The sequence below is a fragment of the Carassius carassius genome, chromosome 36 (genome assembly GCF_963082965.1).
Source record: "Carassius carassius chromosome 36, fCarCar2.1, whole genome shotgun sequence".
NCBI classification, from domain to species: Eukaryota; Metazoa; Chordata; class Actinopteri; order Cypriniformes; family Cyprinidae; genus Carassius; species Carassius carassius.
In genome coordinates, this window is record NC_081790.1 from 5,791,294 (window position 1) to 5,810,296 (window position 19,003).

At 38.8% G+C, this 19,003-nt stretch overlaps 1 protein-coding gene across 1 annotated transcript in view; it reads right to left on the reverse strand.

Moving 5' to 3' along the window:
* LOC132116544 (uncharacterized) overlaps nt 1-17,784 on the reverse strand; it is a 30,061-nt gene extending 12,277 nt beyond the window's left edge. Inside the window, exon 1 of the mRNA XM_059525423.1 lies at nt 17,773-17,784. Coding sequence (XP_059381406.1) covers nt 17,773-17,784 — 12 coding nt within the window. The remainder of the gene's footprint in view (nt 1-17,772) is intronic.
* Nucleotides 17,785-19,003: the final 1,219 nt, after the last annotated feature.

The window sequence follows — 19,003 nt, forward strand, 5'->3', positions numbered from 1 at the left end:
GGAGTAGAGGACCACCACAGCCGAGAAGATGGGACAGAAGCCCACCAGGGCACAGCAGAGGACCACCACAGCCGAGCAGATGGGACAGAAGCCCACCAGGGCAGAGCAGAGGATCACCACAGTGGAGTTGATGGCACAGGAGAGCAAGTCTGCTCAGGTGGGACTGAAACGGAGAACATTAACAGGTTAATAGCGGCCTCCGTGGCCATGATAAGATGGTTGCTGGCCTCCGTGGCCATTACAGGGCAGGTGGTGAGTTCATGGAGGACCTCCGTGGCCATGACAGGACAGACAGAGAGTTGGTGGATGGTCTCCGTAGCCCTGACCGGAATGAATGAGAGCTCATTGACAGCCTCCCTGGCCGTGACAGGATAGGACGAGAGCTCTGAGATGTGACGAGGCTCTGGGAGTTCGGCTGAGATGTGACGAGGCTCTGGTAGATCTGTGGTGATATGATTGGGTTCATGAAGATCAACTGTGACTTGACTTAGTTCATGAAGATCAACTGTGACTTGACTGTGCTCATGAAGATCGTTGGTGACTTGACTTCGTTCACGGAGGTTAATGGTGACTTTGATTTTGCTCATGAAGATCATTGGTGACTTGACTTTGCTCATGAAGATCATTGGTGACTTGACTTTGCTCATGAAGATCGTTGGTGACTTGACTTGGTTCCTGAGGATCACCAGTGACTTGACTCTGTCCTTGAAGATCACCAGTGACTTGACTCTATCCTTGAAGATCACCAGTGACTTGACTCTATCCTTGAAGATCACCAGTGACTTGACTCTGTCCTTGAAGATCACCAGTGACTTGACTCTGTCCTTGAAGATCCACGAGCACCTGACTTAACTCTGGAGGGTCACCCGGAACCTGACTCAACTCTAAAAATTCAACGGTCACCTGACTCGACTCTGGAAGGTCGACGGTGACTAACCCTGACTCTGGAAGGTCGACGGTGACTAACCCTGACTCTGGAAGGTCGACGGTGACTAACCCTGACTCTGGAGGGTCCATGAGCACCTGACTCGACTTTGGAAGGTCAACAGGAACTAGCCCTAACTCTGGAAGGTCAACAGTAACTAACCCTGACTCTGGATGGTCAGCGAAGACTTGACCTGACTCTTGATGGTCAACGGTGACCTGATCAACGGTGACCTGAATAGACTCTGGGAAATCAACAGGGACCTGATCAATGGTGACCGGACTAGATTCTGGGAAATCAACAGGGACCTGACTTGACTCATAAAGTTTAACTGTTGTTTCACTTGACTCTTGGGTGTTAATGGTGACCTGACCTTGTTCTGGACGGTCAGTGGAGACATCTTGTGCAGCGGCGCTGGGCTGGCGACCATCTTGTGCAGCGGCGCTGGGCTGGCGGCCATCTTGTGCAGCGGTTTTGGGGCTTTAAAGTCCTCTGCCTCTCCCACAGTGAAAGGAGAACCACATAACAAGAGTGCAAAGTCCATTATGTCCCTTAAGCTGCAATTAAACTCCCCTCTAGGTAACCATGATTTTACTGGTTCATTGAGTCCAAAACGGAATAAATCCTTAAACAAGACTTCATCGTCTAGAGGAACTCGATAAACAAATTCACAGAACTGTTGAACATAGTCCTCAATAGATCGATCTCCTTGCTTTAGATCTAACAGCAGGTCAACTGGATCTGTGGTTTGGCTGGATTGGTGATATGCTGACCTTGAAACAGGAACCGATACCTCAGTGACAAGGGGATACCGGGCTGCAGGATCCTGGTATGGCGAAGTCTTCTGTAACAAGTAAGGATGGCTGAAGCGAAACAGTCGTTCCGAAGCTTTGCGAGATCCCGAAGCGCAGATGTGTCGAAACACTGATCCGAAGCGTGATTCGAAACACCCATGTCACGTGACTATGACCAAACGAAGCCTCGAAGTGTTTCACTAATTGTTTCATCAGGTGTGGTCCGCCGAATCAGCGTTTGATTGAAATGGTCGGGAACAGACCACACAATCGCACATCTGTATAAAAGTGAAATAAACGCATTTTGACCTCGTGGGTTTTTGTGAGAGGAGTTTGACTTTGAGATAGCGGATTTTTGGTGATATAGTGACATATTGCGATTTGATTAGTTATAGGCAATTTAGACTTACATTTAAATTTACACAACACATTGACTGAGAGGCTAGAGACAGACAGAGTATACATATAGTGACACATTAATAGATACATAGATATAAATATATATAGACAGCTAGATTAATAGATTAATACATATATAGATAGATTACAGATACATATATAAATACATATATTATAGATAGATACATATATAGATAGATTATAGATACATATATAAATACATATATTATAGATAGATACATATATAGATACATAGATTATAGATACATATCTAGATACATAGATCGATTCATATATAGATAGATAGATTTGGATAGATAGATAAAATGGAAGCTCCCCAGAAGAGATGCCGTACATCTGTGGTGTGGGAGCATTTCCATTTAGAAACCCCAAATAAAGTGAGATGTGTGTATTGTGATCGGCAGCTAGCCTACTGCAACAATACATCATCCATGATGCGCCATTTGAGGAGCACTCATCCTGCCATTTTGCAGGGTGCAGAGGATGGCATTCCCCCTGTACCTAGGCCTGCTACTGACACTGCTGGGCCATCTAAGCAAGGTATGCATTGTTTGGGATATAATTATAATTGAAATATAATTACAACCTTTTGGGACACTGTTTATAAAGTTTATAAGTTATATAAAGCACTGATTATAAACACTGGAAGGTTTCCAAATAATGAACCAGTAGGCTATACTTTTAATAGATGTGCACTAATTGAAGCTGTATTTTTCCAATGTATTTGTCTGAAAGTATGTTTTGTCTTCTCTTTTAAAAGTCAGACAGAGGGAATTGGATGAGGCTCTTACAAACATGGTGGTGAAGGATCTGCAGCCCTTCACCATCGTGGACGATGAGGGATTCAGGGCATTTGTGAACAAGCTTGATCCAAGCTATGTCCTCCCATCCCGGAAGGTGCTTAAAATAATGGTCAGCGAAAAGTACAACAAAGCCAAGGAGAAGACAATGGAGGACCTACAAAAGGCCGAATTTGTTAGCCTTACAGCTGACATGTGGTCCTCCATTAATATGGATGGATATCTTGGTGTGACTTGCCATTACATAATATCAGAGGCAAAAATGGCAACTGTTGTACTGGGTGTAAGGTGGTTTTACCAAACCCACACAGCCCAGCATCTCATGGAGGCTAAAGCCTTGCTAATGGCTGAGTGGGGAATAACCTCCAAAGTTCAGTGCATGGTGACTGACAATGCATCTAACATGATCCTAAGTGCCCAGCTACTCCACCTTCGCCATGTCCCATGTTTTGCTCATACTTTAAATTTGATTGTGAAAAAGGCACTAGATCAAACCCCAGTCATCAATGAAATACGCCAGAAGGCCAGAAAGATAGTGGGGTTGTTCAGATCCAGCTGCAAAGCAAAGGACAAGCTTGTGGAGATGCAGAGCTTGATGGGAAGACCAACTCTGAAAATGATACAGGAGGTTGACACGAGATGGAACAGCACATTTGACATGCTACAGCGCTTGTATGACCAACGTGAACCAGTGGCTGCTGCACTTTCCAACTTAAACAATGATACTGCTCCCCTGACAAGTATTGATTATGACATTATTGAACAATCATTGTCAATACTGCAACCATTAAAACTCGTAACAACAGAGATGTCAGAGGAAAAGAGAGTGTCTGCTTCAAAGCTTATACCACTGTACAGGATGTTGCAGCACAAGCTTGCACAGAAAAAAGGAAATGCAACGCAGGAATCAACTGTTCAATTAGGTAGGCCACAATGACCATACTACCCATGTGATTGGCCATAACTGTCATATTATTGTCATTATTATAAATATGTGTTTCTCCTGTTTTGGCTCATAGGCTCACATCTGCAAGAAGGTCTGCACTCCAGATGTGGAGGTTATGAGAGTTTTAGAGCCTTGGCACTGGCTACACTGCTGGACCCAAGGTTCAAAAATGTGGCATTTGGAAATGCTGCCAAAGCCCAGGAAGCTGAAAAGCATATCACACTGGAGTGTGCTTCACTGATGCGTTCAAACACAAATCCTGGTGAGCAGTTTCAGTCTGTGTTATGTTATGTAATCTGAATCATGTAATATAATATATCCTTCATATATGCCGTCAGTTTAGGATTTGTTACTAATTGCTGTTTTCATTTTTATTCAGACCCAGAAATGTCAACATCACACCCATCATCATCATCATCACCATCACCATCAACACCAGTAGAAACACAGGACAGTTTATGGGAACTTTTTGATACTCGCATCCATCAAACCAAGATGATACACAATGCTACAGCTGATGCCACAGTGGAAGTGAAAAAATACATCAACGATGCGTATTTGCCCAGAACTCATGATCCACTAACTTACTGGAAAGAGAGAGCAGTAATCTTTCCTCATTTGTATGTCCTTGCAAAAAAATATCTTTGTATGCCAGCAACAAGTGTCCCTTGTGAGAGGATTTTTTCAAAGGCTGGAGAAATTATCTGTAAAAAAAGAAGTAGGCTAAGTCCTTCCACAGCAGATAAATTAATATTTTTGAATAAAAATCTCTAAAAAAGTGAGACATTGTGGCTTGATTTCTTTTATTAATATTCATTTTTCATGACCAAAATAACATTATGCACAGTGAGGAGCCTATAGGTTACAAGCTTCACATATTAGAACATTATAATAATAAAAAAACAACACATTTTTTTAATGGCTCGTCAAGGTTGTTTCAGATCAACACCTGCAAGTGACCACTAGGTGTCACCGTTGAGACGGGTGTCGGATTGATTCGAAGCCTCGAAACAATATGGCACATTTGGTTCAACTGTTTCATTGGTTCACGAGGCCTCGATTTTGCCATCACTAGTAACAAGTAGTCGGAGGCGTTCGGATCCATATGCAGCATTTATTAAACAGAATGGTCATACAGGCAGAGATCAGGAATGGCGTCAGGTGTGTCAGGGATAACCAGAATCATAACCAGAACCAAGCGGAGATCGGGACAGGCAGCGGAGAAACACAGGGAAAACCGCTTGGAAATGTCAGACTGGCTAAACAAGACTTCGCAGTGAGTGAGAGTGAGTGTGCTGCTTTTATGTGTGTGTGTAAATGAGGTGCAGGTGTGGCAAGGAAATTGGCTGATGAATGAGGTGCAGGTGTGGCAGGGTGATTGTGATGCAGTGACTCATGGGTAATGTAGTCCGGGTGTGGTGCAACAGTATGAGAGGTGCTAGTGTCCAAGTGACATCTGGTGGTTGATGGTTGGAATGGTCCTGAGTGGAGTGCCCTCTACTGAAGCTCATGGGCACTCCATCTAATGATCGTGACATATATATTACTTTGCATAATAGTTTAAGTTTACATCCATTTCCAAATAATCCACAAATATAATTTGTGTGTGTGCATGTATGAGTTCCAATTTAATTTATTTCAATTAAACTGCTACTTCCTTTTAGTGAAAGAAAAATAGCTCAGTTTAATTTTACATAATAACACTGAATTTGAGCCAAAACATCAGATAAACACAAGGACAATTATTAAGTGAAAAACAAGAAAATATTGTGAATTATTAAAAATTGTCATCTGAAGAGTGAATGTTGAGTCTCTCTAGGTGCATATACATATCTGTGCCATGGTTTGTAGACTGACTTCACAGCTGTCACAGAAATAATATATATGTACATGACATCTGTAACGTCACATAAAACACCATAAATGCAAATATTTTAAGTAGAAATGAAAAGCAGTTAAAAACAACATAATCACACACAAACACTTTTCTTCTATCACTTGAATATCGCTTGAACAGTGAATATCCAGTCTTTCTAAACAACCTTTCCAGGCTAGAGCAGGTGCCACTTATTAGACACCTGGTATGCAAAAAAAAAAAAATTAAAAAAAAAAAAAAAAAATATATATATATATATATATATATATATATATATATATATATATATATATATATATATACATATATATATATACATACATATATATACATATATATATATACATACATATATATACATATATATATATACATATATATATATATACATATATATATATATATATATATATATATACATATATATATATATATATATATATATATATATATATATATATATATTATATTTTATTAAATGTTTATATATGTATAAATTATATTTCCATTAAGAACAGAAAGAGGGGTTCTTTAGCTGTTAACGTCATCACTTAATCACTATATCAAGGTTTCGCGTGTAAGCTCTTCTTGTAAATTAATGATAATAATAAGGGTTTAATAGTCATTCTGAGCGGTTTTGGTTAAGCTATTACTATATGAAAATGTTGCATTTGGTCACAAAACACACCAAAGCCAATGACATCTGACAACATAGTCATTAAACTGTCATTATAGATATGAATAGATAAATCTTTAAATATGTGTAGGCCTAGTATTTGGCATGTTAAGCCACAGTTGCCACACAGCTAACAAAATAAACATTTAATTATTAATACTGAACAAGTGATGACACAATTTTCAGCCAATTTACCATTTTAAAGAGATGCAATATTTCGAAGACTTTGAATACAGCACAGAAATCATCAGAGTTAAGTAAAATGTGGTGGCATATTTAATTAATATAGCTGATCATTTACAAGTAAATCAGTGTAATATTTCCTTATAACATGCTCAAATGATTTGTACACGTTTGTAGCCTACAAGGCTACAATGCATGTTCAATTCTGGGAATAGTCATGCAAACATGAGAATGATGAATACAGAAAATCAAAAAAAAAAAAAAAAAAAACAAACAGGCCTAATGTAATGTAAATGAGAGACAGTAGTAACTAACGGAGCCAATTTTACACATTTATCGCTAAGAGGTATGTTTACACAGACTACTGTATTTACACAGAAATTGAAATACAAAATAATGATATCATCATGTAAACGGCTCGAAGACAGGAGAGTTTGCCAGAAAATAAATATTCTGGTTTGTTAGTATGGTAACTAATCCTGCGATTGCATGTGGTTCATATTTGAGAGTGGTGGTCACAGTATTTATTAGAATAATAAGAAATGCTCTTCTCTTCGTGTGGTTTTCCTCCTCCTCCTCCTCTCTCTCTCTCTCTCTCTCTCTCTCTCTCTCTCTCTCTCCCTCTCTCTCCCCTGGTCCTGATTGCTTCAGAGCTCTGAGAACAGCCACGAGACAAAACAACTGGATGGATAGGGCCTGCAAGAAATGCACCGATAAGAACTGTGTGTGTATTTCACTTATATATAACCACAAAAAGCAGGAGCCAAGAGTGAGTGACCATGCATCAATGCAGCAGATCACTCTATATCTGAGAACTCCAGAAAGGTTAATGGATCAAGCACTGCCAGGTAACACTCAACACACATCAGAGACTGAAACAGAGGATGACCAGTGAAGACTAGTCCTCCTAAAAACAATGTTAATACTGTGATACTTGGCAAGCAAATTGACACAATATAAAGCATACAATTCAGCGAGTTACCATCTCACAGACAGAGAGATTGAGGCTGAGGAACTCTGATGCAACTCCACTGCCTGTTTCTTTAATGATGAGCCATAGGACATAGAAGAGTGCAGAAAGACCAAACAACAGGTTGATACTGTACACACAAAGTGTCAGACTGTGAAGTTCACTGTAGAGTTATTCATCTCAAAATGTCCTATTTGCAATCACATAGCCAGAGCACATCATTATTAAAATGTTTTTTAAAAAAGCAGTAATGATTCCTTTTATAGCCTATATTCAAATTCATATATTCAATTCATCAAATTGTATATCATGTCACATGAGCAAATTGATTTAAATTGCTACTTCTGTTCAGTATAACAACATGAGCTCACTCATGTTAATTTTGAACTTGCTCCAAAACCCTTATATAGATACAGTGACAGTGTTTCATATTGTTGAGGTTAAAAACAAGACAATTTGATTAAAAAGGAGTTAAAGGGTTAGTTCACCCAAAAAGGAAAATTATGTCATTAATGACTCACCCTCATGTTGTTCCAAACCCATAAGTCCTCCGTTCATCTTCGGAACACAGTTTAAGATATTTTAGATTTAGTCCTAGAGCTTTCTGTTCCTCCATTGAAAATCTATGTACGGTATACTGTCCATGTCCAGAAAGGTAATAAAAACATCTTCAAAGTAGTCCATGTGACACCAGAGGGTCCGTTAGAATTTTTTGAAGTATCGAAAATACATTTTGGTCCAAAAATAGCAAAAACTACAACTTTATTCAGCATTGTCTTTTCTTCAGGGCCTGTTGTGAGCGCGTTCATTGCAGTTTAGTGATATCCGGTTCGCGAACGAATCACTCGATGTAATCGGATCTTCTTGAACCAGTTCACCAAATCGAACTGAATCGTTTGAAATGTTTTGCATCTTCAATTAGCATTAATCTACATATGACTTAAGCTGTTAACTTTTTTAATGTGGCTGACACTCCCTCTGAGTTAAAACAAACCAATATCCTGGAGTAATTCATTTACTCAAACAGTACACTGACAGAACTGCTGTGAAGAGAGAACTGAAAATGAACACCGAGCTGACCCAGATAACGAACGAAAGATTGACTCGTTCTCGAGTCAAGATCCGGTTGCATCGGTTTCCGGATCACCAGTAGTGATGGGAAGTTTGGTTCTTTTCCACGAACCGGTTCTTTCGGACAGTTCGATTCAATAAACTGGTTGAAGATAACGGTTCACTGGTTCTTCTGCGCTCGATGTAATGACGTCATTGGCGATGATTGCCCTTGATTCAAGCCTTCGGTTTACCCGCGCTCATAACATTAGCACAGAATCAGTTCAGAATCAATCATCAAAAGAATCAGTTCGGATGCACTGTGTGTCAGTCTGCTTCACGCTGAATCACACATGTGCAGTATCATCAGCTCCTCGGTTCTCGAATCAGGCGCACCCCACAGAAACAGTTCTTGACTCGAGAGCGAGTCAATCGTTGGTTCGTTATCTGGTTCGGCTCGGTGTTCATCTTCAGTTCTCTCTTCACAGCAGTTCAGTCAGTGTACTGTTTGAGTAAATGAATTACTCTGGGATATTGGTTTGTTTGAACTCAGAGGGAGTGTCAGCCACATTAAAAAAAAGTTAACAGCTTAAGTCATTCGTGGATTTATGCTTATTGGAGACCTGAACTGTTTCAAACGATTCAGTTCGATTTGGTGAACTGGTTCAAGAAGATCCGGTTACATCGAGTGATTCGTTCGCGAACCGGATATCACTAAACTGTAGTGAACGTGCTCATAACAGACCCGGAAGAGAAGACAATGCTGAATAAAGTCTTATTTTTTGCTATTTTTGGACCAAAATGTATTTTCGATGCTTCAAAACATTCTAACCGACCCTCTGATGTCACATGGACTACTTTGAAGATGTTTTTATTACCTTTCTGGACATGGACAGTATACTGTACATAGATTTTCAATGAAGGGACAGAAACTAAGCTTTTTTTGCACAGGCCTATCTAAAGGGTTAATGGTCCCACCTAGTGATCAACTATAAAAAGAACAAATGTTACCTCTTCCCAACAGAGAAAACCACCAACAATCAAGAATCTCACACACACACACACACACAAACACTATAATTTGCTGTTATACTCCATATAACTCCATATACAAGTCAGAAACTAAGCCTTTTTTTGCACAGGCCTATCTACAGGGTTAATGGTCCCACTTAGTGATCAACTGTAAAAATAACAAATTGTACCTCTTCCCAAAAGGGAAAACCGCAAACAATCAAGAATGCATGATTATATGGTGTCATGTCTTTGCAATCAAAAAATGTCGTTATAATGGAAGTCAATGGGGCTAAAACAGCCACCAACAACAAATGAGGGAGAATTTTTTTTTAATCTAATTCTGCACAATAACTAAAAATGCATCAAAGCCAATGTTGCTACTAATCTTTGACATGCCCAAGAGTGTTATAAAAAGTTTAAAAAAAATCCAGCCACAATTACTTTTATATTGAAAATAAGTCATTTTGTGTGTTTTTTTCCCTCAAATCAGTGACATCATTTTTGAACTTGGCAATTAAAGAGTTAAAATCTTGGATTTTTTTTAAAAAAACATTTGTTAGTTTTGAACAGGACTGAAGTTGATTAACAGATTTATGCAAAAAAAAAAAAAAAAGAATCTGACACATTTTTACAGCAGTTTAATTGAGTGAATGTTTTCATCCCGAACATAACGAAAGGGTAGTGAATTTGAACAATGCACAAGGGTTAATCACCTGAAGAGTGATTGTCACTGTATAAATCTCTGTGCTTTGTTTTGTAGACTGACTTCACTGCTGCCACAAGAATATACAATATGTACAGTACAATACTTAATTTGCTTCGTGTCACACAAAACAACATATATTGTGACACTGGTCAAAACAGGTGCCTCTCATTCAACATGAGATATGGAAATTTTATGAAAAAGAATGTCAAAATTAATGAGAAAAAAAATCCTATACTCCTCTTTGTTATTTTGGAATCTAAATTTGAAGCAATGTGACAATAGGCCATTGATGAAGTGTTTTATTGATTAAACACTGGAATAGTTGTAATATTTGTAATGCTTAGCTGCAGTTTGCCAAACAGCAAACTAGGCAAGGCAAGGCAAGTTTATTTATATAGCACATTTCGTACACAATGGTAATTCAAAGTGCTTTACATAAAAGAAAGTACAATATTAATGAAGAAAAATAATAACAAGAATAAAACAAGCAATTTTAAAACTTTTAAAATTATTAAAACTGTACTTATTTAAAATGAATTTAAAACAGTTAAAAAATGATTTTACATAAAATTAAATAAAAAAAACAGTGAAAATATATATTGCAATCAGTTCGGACATTGCACAGTGCTCAATCAATAAATGCACAGCTAAACAGATGAGTTTTAAGTATAGATTTAAATGTGACCAGTGTTTTAGCACATCTGATCTCTTCTGGAAGCTGATTCCAACTGCGGGTGGCATAGTAACTAAAGGAGGACTCCCCTTGTTTTGTGTGAACCCTTGGTATTTCTAACTGACTCGATCCTAATGATCTGAGTGCTCTATTAGGATTATATTCAGTGAACATATCTGCAATATATTTCGGTCCTAGGTCATTTAGTGACTTATATACGAGTAAAAGTACTTTAAAATCAATCCTAAATGTAACTGGAAGCCATTGTAAGGACCTGAGGACTGGTGTGATATGCTCAAATTTTCTGGTTCTAGTCAGAATCCTGGCAGCAGCGTTCTGGATGAGCTGCAGCTGTCTAATGGTCTTTTTGGGAAGGCCGGTGAGGAGCCCATTACAATAGTCCACCCTGCTGGTGATGAAGGCATGAACAAGTTTCTCCTAGTCTTGGCTGGAAACAAAAGATCTAATTCTTGCAATGTTTTTTCAATGATAGTCTGCTGATTTAGTTACTGCATTGACATGACTATTGAAACTAAGGTCTGTCTCCAGAATCCCACCAAGATTCCTGACTTGATTTTTAGTTGTTTGACCCCTAGAGTTAAGGTATGCATTCACCTTGAACACTTCATCTTTGTTTCCAAATGCAATGACTTCAGTTTTTTCCTTGTTTAACTGAAGAAAGTTCTGGCACATCCAACTATTAATTTCATCAATGCATTGGCAGAGGGAGTCAATTGGGCTGTAGTCATTTGGAGATAAGGCTAGGTAAATCTGGGTATCATCAGCATAGCTGTGATAGGCAATTTGGTGCGTTCTCATTATTTGACTTAGGGGAAGCATATACAGGCTAAACAAGAGCGGTGCAAGAATTGACCTTTGTGGGACTCCGCATGTCATGGACGTCCACTTAGACTTATGGTCTCCTAGACTCACATAATAACCTTTTCCTTCTAAGTATGACCTGAACCATTTGAGTACCATCCCAGAAAGCCCGACCCAGTTTTCTAGTCTCTCTAGTAGTATGTTATGATCGACAGTGTCAAACGCAGCACTGAGATCTAGCAATACCAGCACCGATATTTTGCCAGAGTCACAATTTAAGCGAATATCATTTATTATCTTAATGAGTGCTGTCTCTGTGTAAATAAAACTAAATAAAACTAAATAAAAGTTAAATGTGTAAAACTAAATAAAAGTTAAATGATTTATATGAAACAAATGATGACACAATTCGTACATGAGCATATTCCTGAGCTAGAAACACATTTTATGTAGGCCTGTGTTTTACTGAGATCACAATAACCATGATCAACACAACATATAACGAAACAAAACCAAACAAATGTAATATAAAGTTAATGAGAGAAAAAAGTCATAACTAACAGAGACACTATTACACTTTAAGTACTAAAAGGCATGTTTATACAGATTATTGTGTGTACTCACACAGGGATCGCAATGCAAAATATGTAATATAATTTATTACATGATAATTTATTAAGATGTTAGGCTCAAAGGTAGGGTAGTTTTCCATCTCGGTGAAGATAAAGAACAGAATGAACAAAACCAGCAAGAATATAACAAATCAAACAAGTGATCCAAATTGCATTTATATTCTGGTTTGTTAGAATGGTAACTAATCCTTCGATAGCAAATGGGACATGTATAATAGTCGTGGTCACAGTATTTATTAGAATAATTAGAAATGCTCTTCTCTTCATGTGGTTTTCCTCGGTCACAAGACAAAACAACTGGATGAAGAGGACCAGTAAGAACTGCACCGATAAGATTGATGGTGTTTGACTCATGCTTAAGCAAAATAAACAGGACCAAAGAGTGATTATCCAGGCCCCAGTGCAGCAGATCACTCTGTATTCAGCAGCTCAAAAAACTTGTATAAAAGTGAAATTAATTACAGGAAAGAAAGAAGTGTAAATGAATGAGGTAGTTTGGACTGAATCAACAGAAGTACAACAAAAGTAAAAAAAAAAAAATCCATAATCTACAAAGTTTTGAATTTAAAGCATTCACAATAATGCTATTCATTGCACGACAAAACAAATTTTGCTATGCAAATATATGCACAAAAAGATTCAAAAGATTGACTTAATATTTTTTTAAAAATCCTGTTCTATATAGAATATATTAACTTGAAAATGTATAAAACATTACTTTGCATACATTTCTTCAATAAACATGTTTTTGTTGTTGTTGTTTTTTATGTGATAAAATAAGTAAAGATTCAGTATTTACTGTATACATCTAACAATGGCCAGCAGGTGCAACTCATTCAACACCTGATATACAAATAGGCAAACTATTTATAAATTATGACAAAGAAAACAAAACATAGTTATGATAGGATGTCATGTTTGATGTTTTGTTCTCTGTGGTAGCCCTCATTTTATGGAAATGTTGACACTGGGCCACTGATTTTATTGGAAAAAGCAACCACAAACTTGAAGCAAATAGTTTTACAGCTGTTAAGCACACTCAAAATAAACAGAATAAATATGCAAATGACTACAACAATCAAAAATACAGATTTATCTCCCTGAATAAACAGTCAATGACAGAGAGTGCTGAAATTGCAAAGGTGCAAACATTTCTTCAAAAGAAGAAACATAGTACACATTTGAAGTAGCATATATGCCACAAAACTTACATTTGCACAGGTGTTTGGCATTTAAAGAGATAATATACTGCATATAAAAGAAGAAAAGCAAAGTTAATGAAGGGACGGATGTGTCATTTTGTAAAAAAATAAAAAATAAAAAAATAACATTCATTTAGAGGACACAGAAGTGACTCATTCTTCCATTAAATATTACAGGCCTTATAGAAAGGAGATTTTTCCAGCCCTGTGAAAATGAAGAACAGGCTGAACAACACAGCCAGCATGAAACAAACCAAACCAGGGAAAATATGCATTAATACACTTTTCTGTGACAGTGGTAAAAAACATCATACATTAAAAATGTTTCTTAAAATATCAGCATGTAAAAGGCTCAAAGGCAGTCGAGTTTCCCAGGATGATAAAGATAAAGTACAGGCTAAACCAAACTAGACAGAACATAAAAAATCAAACCAGTGAACCAAATTTCATAAATACAGAATTTTCCGCTCTATAAAGCGCACCGGATTATAAGGCGCACCTTCAATGAATGGCCTGTTTAAGAACTGTTTTCATATAGGGCGCACCGGATTATAAAGCAAATAGAATAGAAGATACTGCAGTCAAACGTTTGACTGGGTTTGCGTTATGCATCCATTAGATGGAGCTGTGCTAAAGGGAATGTCAACATTTTGACAGAGCGCCTTGATCCATATATAAAGCGCTCCGGATTATAAGGCGTACTGTCGTTTTTTGAGAAAAAAGGCTTTTAAGTGCGCCTTATAGTGCGGAAAATACGGTATGTTGGTTTGTTAAAATGGTAACTAATACTGCAATAGCAAAAGGGATATATATGGTTGTGGCCACAGTATTTATTAGAATAATTAGAAACGCTCTTCTCTTCACGTGGTTTTCCTCCTCTATCTTTCTCTTCTGGTCCTGACTGCTTCAGAGCTCTGAGAACAGCCACAAGACAAAATAACTGGATGGAGAGGGCCTGCAAGAACTGCACTGATAAGAATTGTGTTTATTTGATTTACATATAAGCACAAAAGGCAGGAGCCAAGAGTGAGTGACCATGCATCAGTGCAGCAGATTATAGAAAGGTTACAGGATGAACAAATTTTATTAATAAATAAATAAATAATAAAAACTTTTACCAGTGGAAAGGTGACACAAGGTCAACACAGGTGCCAATCATTTAACACAAGATATGGAAATTTTATAACCTTGCATATCAAAAGGAAAAACAAAAAAGGAATAATAATACTCTGCTTCTCTTTGTTATGTTGGGATGTAAATTTTAAGCAAGTTGGCACTCGTCATTGATTATCAATCATTAACAATCTGACAAACAGTTCTGATAAACAATCTGTCATCAGCTGTTTTTTAACCATCACACTAACACGTTACATTGAGCCACATTACACTGCAAAAGCCACAAGTTGCAAAAAATACCACAAAAATGATACAATTACAGAATTTTTTAATGTTACACATAAATTGCTTATACAGGAATAGTTGAAAGAAGCAATATTCTAAAAAAAAAAAAATGTAGACCTTTCATCAATATATATACAAAAGGTTAAAAGAGGTTATTAATCAACTGATAAATAAATTAGTGTTTCGAAGTTACAGAATTTAGTGAACTATCACAAGCAGATTTTATTTAAAACAGAGGTAAGAGAGTTTTCCAGCCTGATGCAGATAAACCGCCACTAATTATGGAAAGAGAGAAGTGTTTAAAAAACCAGGCAATTCAGACTGAATCAACAGAACACAAGTAAAAAAATTCCATAAACATTCTACAAAGTTCTCAGATCAATCTAAATAACCAAAAGTACACTATTAAATCACTTAAAATATGGTTCTATTAATTCAGTAAAATGTACATTTAATCTGTTATGTGAAATCGATTTTTCTATTGTATTTCCCTCACAGCCTTATCTGCTACTCATCACTTAAAAACACAATTTTTGATATGCAAATATTTAAAGCAGCATTCCATAAGGGTTGTACCATTTTTGTACGGTGTTATGTTTTTTTGTTTTTGTACCAGTTTTGTACCATCATACCATTCTAATTTCATATTAAGAAATTATTTTAACCCAAAAAGCAAATGATGCTCCCTTCGATCTGGTTGTCTTTAAAATCTATCTAATCAGAAGCACATTTAAAACGGCAATATATTTAAATTTCATTCACATATGTTTCATAAACACACAACCCTTTCTGGATTACAATCTGCCATCAAAATGAGAAGTGTAATTATTCTAGCTGCAGTGAGAAAAGACTATAAATGATTCTCCAACTGCAGGATCCTCACATGAGATATAGCCTACTGGTTGGGACAACTTCTTATTGTTTACAAACGTGACGTAATGACACGGCAGCATGCTTACATTTCCAGCGAAAACCTACCCATGCAACTCAGATTAGAAAACATTATTATAAGGTTACCGATGTGAATCGGGCTAAAGGCAATAGTTTTGAACACTGGCTGAATATGTACTGTACTTGCTCAAATATTGATTTCGAAAAAAAAATTACCAAAAAAAAAAAGACTGCAGCTTCAAAGTAAAAAAATAAATAAAATCAGTTTTACATAGAACACAGAAAACAATAAGTATGTGTTGTTAGAGGATGTCAAATTTGATGTTATAATCTCTGATGCAAACATCATTAAAAAGTGACATTGGGCCATTGATGAAACTATAAAACACACCACAAACTAAAAGCAGACACGCATTCTTCTTTGTTAAACATGCTCAAAATAAATCTGTGTAAATATCTTCAAGAATCACAAATTCAGCTGCATCTCTCTAAATAAAGTGAATGACAGAGTCCCAATATAAAGGCACACAAAAGCAGAAATAGCATATATGCCACTAAAAGGTACATTTTCACAAGCATTTGGCATTTTAATGAATTGCAAAGATTAATGAAAAAAAAAGGTATTACATTAAAATAACAAAACCTTCATTTGGATGTCAGCTACAAGGGCACACAAGTTATTTGTTTTCCCATTCATTCATAATATATAACAATAACAGGTCTTAAAAGAGACAGGAGAGTTTTCCAGCCCGGTGCAGATAAAGAACAGGCTGAACAAAACCAGCCAGTACATACAAAACCAAACCAGAAAACCATTGTGCATCAATAAGCTTGTTTGTGACAATGGTAAAGAATCCTGCAATACAATATGGGACATATGTGATAACCATTGACACGGTTGTTATGAGAATGAGATAAAATGCTCTTCTCTTCGTGTGGTTTTCCTCCTCTCTCTCTCTCCCTCTCTCTCCTGGTCCTGACTGCTTCAGAGCTCTGAGAACAGCCACAAGACAAAATAACTGGATGGAGAAAAAGATGAGGAACTGAACTGACAAGAACCACAAATATACAATGGTGTGCGAGAGTACAATAAACTTGCAGCACAAACAATAGCCAAGAATAATTATCCAGGCTGCAGTGCAACAGATGACTCTGTATCTGAGAGGTTTGTACTTCAGAAAGGTTACAGGATGAACCACTGCCAGATAACGCTCAACACAAATCAGACACTGAAACAGAGGGCAGCAGGCAATGATATGTCCTAGTAAAAAAAGCTGTAATGCTAAAAGACTTGAAGACTTGAAAAAGACACAACACAAAAAACAAACTATAGACAGAATTACCAATCTCACAAACAGACAGATTGAGGATGATCCCTATAACATAAGAGTAGGAAGACCAAACAGGAAAGCAATTCTGTACAAACAAATGTCCAGACTTCTCAGAAGGCCAAAGGAATGAGTTGTGAAGCTCACAAAATATAAAAATGTAACTGTGATTTATTGTCACGGTTCGTGAATGCACCGTCTCCAGCTGTAGTCATGTTATGTCATGTTGATTGGTTCATGTGGGTGTTGCCACTGATCGCCTGATCAGCGGCAGGTGCATCTCATTCCAACCGCCTATTTAACGCCCTGTCTTTCGTCTCCTGTTTGTCAGATCGTTGTTTGAGGTCCTCGTGTCGATGTCTGTTCGTGCTCCTGTGTTCCTGTCTTTGCTCAGTGTCCTGCTTCAGTCTTCATTGGATATTCACAGTCATTCACGGATTTTCACCGCCGATCACCAATCTACCATCACCGCCATCGCTACCAACGCACTCAAATCACCTACCCACCTGTCTGTGCTGCCATCGTGGTTCCTGCGTCACTCACCAGCATTCATCCATCACTACTCCTGTCAATAAACTACCTTTACTTGCATCTGCCTCCTGTCCTCCATTGTTAGCGTCACAGAATGATCTGACCAACATGGAGGCAGCGAGCAATCAACCCTCCTCCCTCGAAGCTTTCCTCAGCGCCAGTGTTCGGAGGATGGACTCCCAGGAGCGGACTCTTAACGACACTGGTCGCGCGGTTCAGGCTTTAGTGACGCAGGTGTCCGAGCTCACCCAACAGTTCCAGCTATTACAAGCTCCCACTGTGCCACTCACACCGCCTGTTCCACCAGCACCATCGGAGGCCCCCTCCCAGCCGGAACCACGCCTCCCGATTCCGGAAGCGTACTCAGGTGAACCCGACTAATGTAGAGCTTTCCTTAACCGTTGTGATATGCATTTTGCCCTCCAGCCTAGAACGTTCGCCAGTAAGAGGGCCAAGGTGGCCTTCGTCCTGACCCTGCTCTCTGGGAGGGCGGCATTGTGGGGAACAGCGGTGTGGGAGAACCAGGACCCATGCTGCGCCTCGTTCCAGGCGCTCTCCGCCGAGATGAGGCGGGTCTTTGATCGGGCCGCCGCAGGACGGGAGGCGGCCAGGAGGGCTGGCGGAGTTACGCCAGCACGAGAGATCCGTCTCGGACTACTCCATCGAGTTCCGGACCCTGGCGGCGGAGTGCCATTGGAACGAGAAGGCGCAGTGGGACATGTTCCTGCATGGGCTGGCTGACCGCGTCCAGAGGGAGATCTACGCCCTGGACCTTCCCCCGTCGTTCGATGGACTCATTGAGCTGGCCCTTCGGGTCGACGCACGTCTGGCACGGATGGAGAGGAGGGGGCTACTCAACACCCCATCCAGGGGACCGGCAGACGTGCGGTTCAGCGGCGGGGACGTGGCCAGCCCCGTCTACGATCACGAGCCCATGCAGGTAGGGCGAGCTCGGCTTTCCCGGGAGGAGAAGGAGAGGCGGAGGTCCCTGGGCCTTTGCCTTTACTGCGGGGGAGCCGGACATCAAGCCCACGCCTGTCCGGTAAAAGGCCAGGCCCGGTAGTACGTATGAGGCTAATATCGGGTGGGATCTCCGCCGAGAAGACCTCATCATCATCATCACCATCATCTTCTACGCTCCTCCCGGTATGGCTGCGGTGGTC